Source organism: Dreissena polymorpha, chromosome 8, assembly GCF_020536995.1.
Source record: "Dreissena polymorpha isolate Duluth1 chromosome 8, UMN_Dpol_1.0, whole genome shotgun sequence".
Lineage (NCBI taxonomy): Eukaryota > Metazoa > Mollusca > Bivalvia > Myida > Dreissenidae > Dreissena > Dreissena polymorpha.
In genome coordinates, this window is record NC_068362.1 from 67,858,112 (window position 1) to 67,861,315 (window position 3,204).

Genomic DNA, 3,204 nt, shown 5'->3' on the forward strand with positions numbered 1-3,204 from the left:
TGTAAATTTTTGCACACATTCTAGCTTTTGGACCCACATGGCCCAGATTCCATATTGGTCTTGCCAATACATTTTCTTCAAGTTTGGACCATACATATGGCAGCTTAAGTTACATATTATAAGCAACTTTTGGAAAGGACACACAATCTCTTTTTTTTTAAATAACAAAAGTTGTGAATCTAAGAAAAACCACAGGAGAAAAAAGAATCTATTTGGAAAAATGTTGCTTCCTAAGTAGTTACAAATAGAGCTTGCTTCTAGAATTCATTTGTGACCTTATGTTCATAACATGTGTTTTTATTATATACCTTAAACTTTACTTATATTATTTGTAAACTGAAATCAGGTATATAAGAAAATAAATAAGGTACATTCCAAAAGCATTGATGAAGCAAAAAGGAAAATATTGTATCTAAGCTTTTGTATTAGCATTTTTAACGTTTGATAATATACCAGATTCTTTTCCACCTTTAGACATATACATAGTAAAGTTTCAATTCAACAAATAAAATGCACACACAAAAATTACCACTTGCATACAAACATCACCCATATTTGCCAAGTCACTGTTGCATGAACTTTTCAATGTCCCTCGAAGGTATTCTTATAATGTTCCATCCGAGTACCGGTAGTAAACATGTTTTTATTTTTTCTTATGATTCATTGCACTAATTTTCTTAATTATCTTGTCGTTTGACCTTTTCCATATTTGCCCAGTTTTCTTACGACTTTTCTGTTTGGCATCTTCAACCTGCTGTTTCCGCGGACAAATTCCACTTTTTAGATATTCACTAAAGTAAGTTTTTATTTCCTCCGTTTCTACCTCTGTGAATTTCTGACGTTTGCAGCCTTTTTGGGGGGGCTTCCTTTTTCCCTTTCCCTCAAATTCCTCTTCATCCCCATTTGATATAGTGTGGTCATCTTCGTCCATGCTTCTGAAAAAGTTACAAAGAATATTATTCAAATAGAAGCAAGCAACACTAATTCAAAACTTATTACAAAATGTATAGTCCTTATTTCTGACAACACACACTACAGTTGCGATAATTAAATCAAAAGGACACCGAGGATTCTGCTATTTTGGTCTTCTCAGATGAGCTTGTTCAGCATAAATTTCCAAAACATGACCAAAACGCAACCTATTGTCTAATAGACAAGATTCACATCAAATATCTAAGCCCTAGTTCTTGCTCTATCAGAAAATGAGTTTTCTCTATGCTCACAATGAGCATTTTGTAATCAGGTGCGCTGAAAAGTAGTACTGAGATCTTAGAAAGCCATTCGAAAAAGTAAGAAAAGTAAAAACACTGGAAAGCGCAACTCAGCTAAAAAACATTGATCTCCAATGGGGATATTAAAGTACATTGTTTCAATGTTTTTTAATTTAACTTACCCATATCCATCTGGGGCATCAAGACTTGTGTGCTCTGCATCGACTTCTGCTTGACATTCAAGACTTGTGTGCTCAGCATCGACTTCTGCTTGACATTCAAGACTTGTGTGCTCAGCATCGACTTCTGCTTGACATTCAAGACTTGTGTGCTCAGCATCGACTTCTGCTTGACATTCAAGACTTGTGTGCTCAGCATCGACTTCTGCTTGACATTCAAGACTTGTGTGCTCAGCATCGACTTCTGCTTGACTTTCTGCTCTATTTTCATTACCACATGTCTCTGGACCAGATGTTAAAATGTCTGAAAATATTCATCAACTGTTTACAATGTGTACTGTTAACAGTAAATGCACCTACATATTTATCAGATTTTCATCAATTTCATAATCAAGCATCTGCCATGTACAATAAAACAACAGTCTACATTATAGCAGGGCCACTATGGTTTGAAAAGGGATATAGATATACAGCCTGCAAATTTAATAATTTGATTGGCTGATAAGGTAGGTCCAAACAATAATATAGATTTCAGCAAGAAACTCCGGGAAATGCCTTTTTGTTTTAAGTCAGTCTGAATCTATTCTAGTATTAAATAAGAAAGTAAATGTGAAATGTTATACATACATGTAGATATTTAAATAACATCATTAATAAGTAAGTGTTTGATATTGGCCCTGTAATTTGTCCTCGGGTCAGTCTTATTGGCCCTCTGCCTTGGGCGAGTACGACTGCCCTCGGAAAAATAACAGTCGAGACCAATATCAAATCACTTAATCATCAACAAATAGTCGAAATCAGTGCTAAGAAAATATATATATATATATTAGATATAAGACATTAATGCAAGAAAAATATACACATACATGTGTTGTCCTAGAACAACATTAACATTTTGCATTTAACTGCTAAATCTGGTACTTACAAAACTTTTATTATTCAATCATTATATTAAATAGTTAAATGTGCTTTTAGTTTATAATTTTTATACCATTAGAACACTGAATCTAATTTAATTATAATTGATTAAAACAAGATCACCGCATAACGGGTGCCAACGCTCGGCTGCGGATGCAGTATTGAATAAATGAAAGCTTGTCAGATATTAATTTTTTTGAAGGTCACAGTGACCTTGACCTTTGACCTTGTGACCCAAAAATGGGTGTGGCATGTAAAACTCAGCAAGATGCATCTAAATATGAAGTTTTAAAGTTGTAGGTGGAAGCACTTTGATAATAGAGCAAATTGTCAAGGTTTTAGCACCAGGTGGACGGTAGACAGCAGACGCCGAACAACGAGCTGGCTGTGACAATAACTCGGGTTTTCTCCGAAAACAGCAGAGCTAAAAATCATCAAAAATACCTTCAAAAGGAATGCTCCCAATTTCATCAAGGCTCTTTCCTACAAACTTTTCTGTAAGGTCCATGTCTTGCATCAGCAATACTTTGCTGATTTTGACTCTTTCAATGAAGCCAGACATTTGCCTGTAGTGGTCCAAGCGCACTCTCGGTGTATGACCCAGGTGGCTACACAACCATTGTAGCTTGTTTGGTTTCAAGTTTATCACCTGAAAATAATATTATGATCAGAAATTGCAATCATCAATCATTGTTTAATGAACTGCACTTTGGTTCTCATTACTTTTTGGGCTGATAGGAAGGCTTGTTATTGTGTAATTAATTTAATATGGGAAGGTGAAAAGTCATTCTGGCTTAAAAGAAAAGTTCCTGCATTCATAAGTCTAAGAAATTGTGTATTGTGCTTAAAAAATAAAATAAACAAAAGATGTGTTTGTCAGAAACACAATGACCCCT

At 34.7% G+C, this 3,204-nt stretch overlaps 1 protein-coding gene across 1 annotated transcript; it reads right to left on the minus strand.

The window, feature by feature from the left end:
* Positions 1 to 1,320: 1,320 nt before the first annotated feature.
* LOC127841520 (uncharacterized) lies at positions 1,321 to 2,884 on the minus strand. The gene is made up of 2 exons (XM_052370400.1): positions 2,753 to 2,884; positions 1,321 to 1,694 (listed from the first exon to the last, which is right to left on the minus strand). Exons 1-2 carry the CDS (start codon positions 2,868 to 2,870, stop codon positions 1,390 to 1,392), a joined length of 423 nt encoding a protein of 140 aa, XP_052226360.1. The 5' UTR covers positions 2,871 to 2,884; the 3' UTR covers positions 1,321 to 1,389.
* Positions 2,885 to 3,204: the final 320 nt, after the last annotated feature.

Bases quoted from the DNA above. Each gene is read 5' to 3' on its own strand.
- LOC127841520 (XM_052370400.1), bottom strand. From the start codon at position 2,870: ATGTCTGGCTTCATTGAAAGAGTCAAAATCAGCAAAGTATTGCTGATG. The intron at 1,695-2,752 runs GTATTTTTGATG...GAATATTTTCAG, and splicing joins TGGGAGCATTCCTTTTGAAG to ACATTTTAACATCTGGTCCA.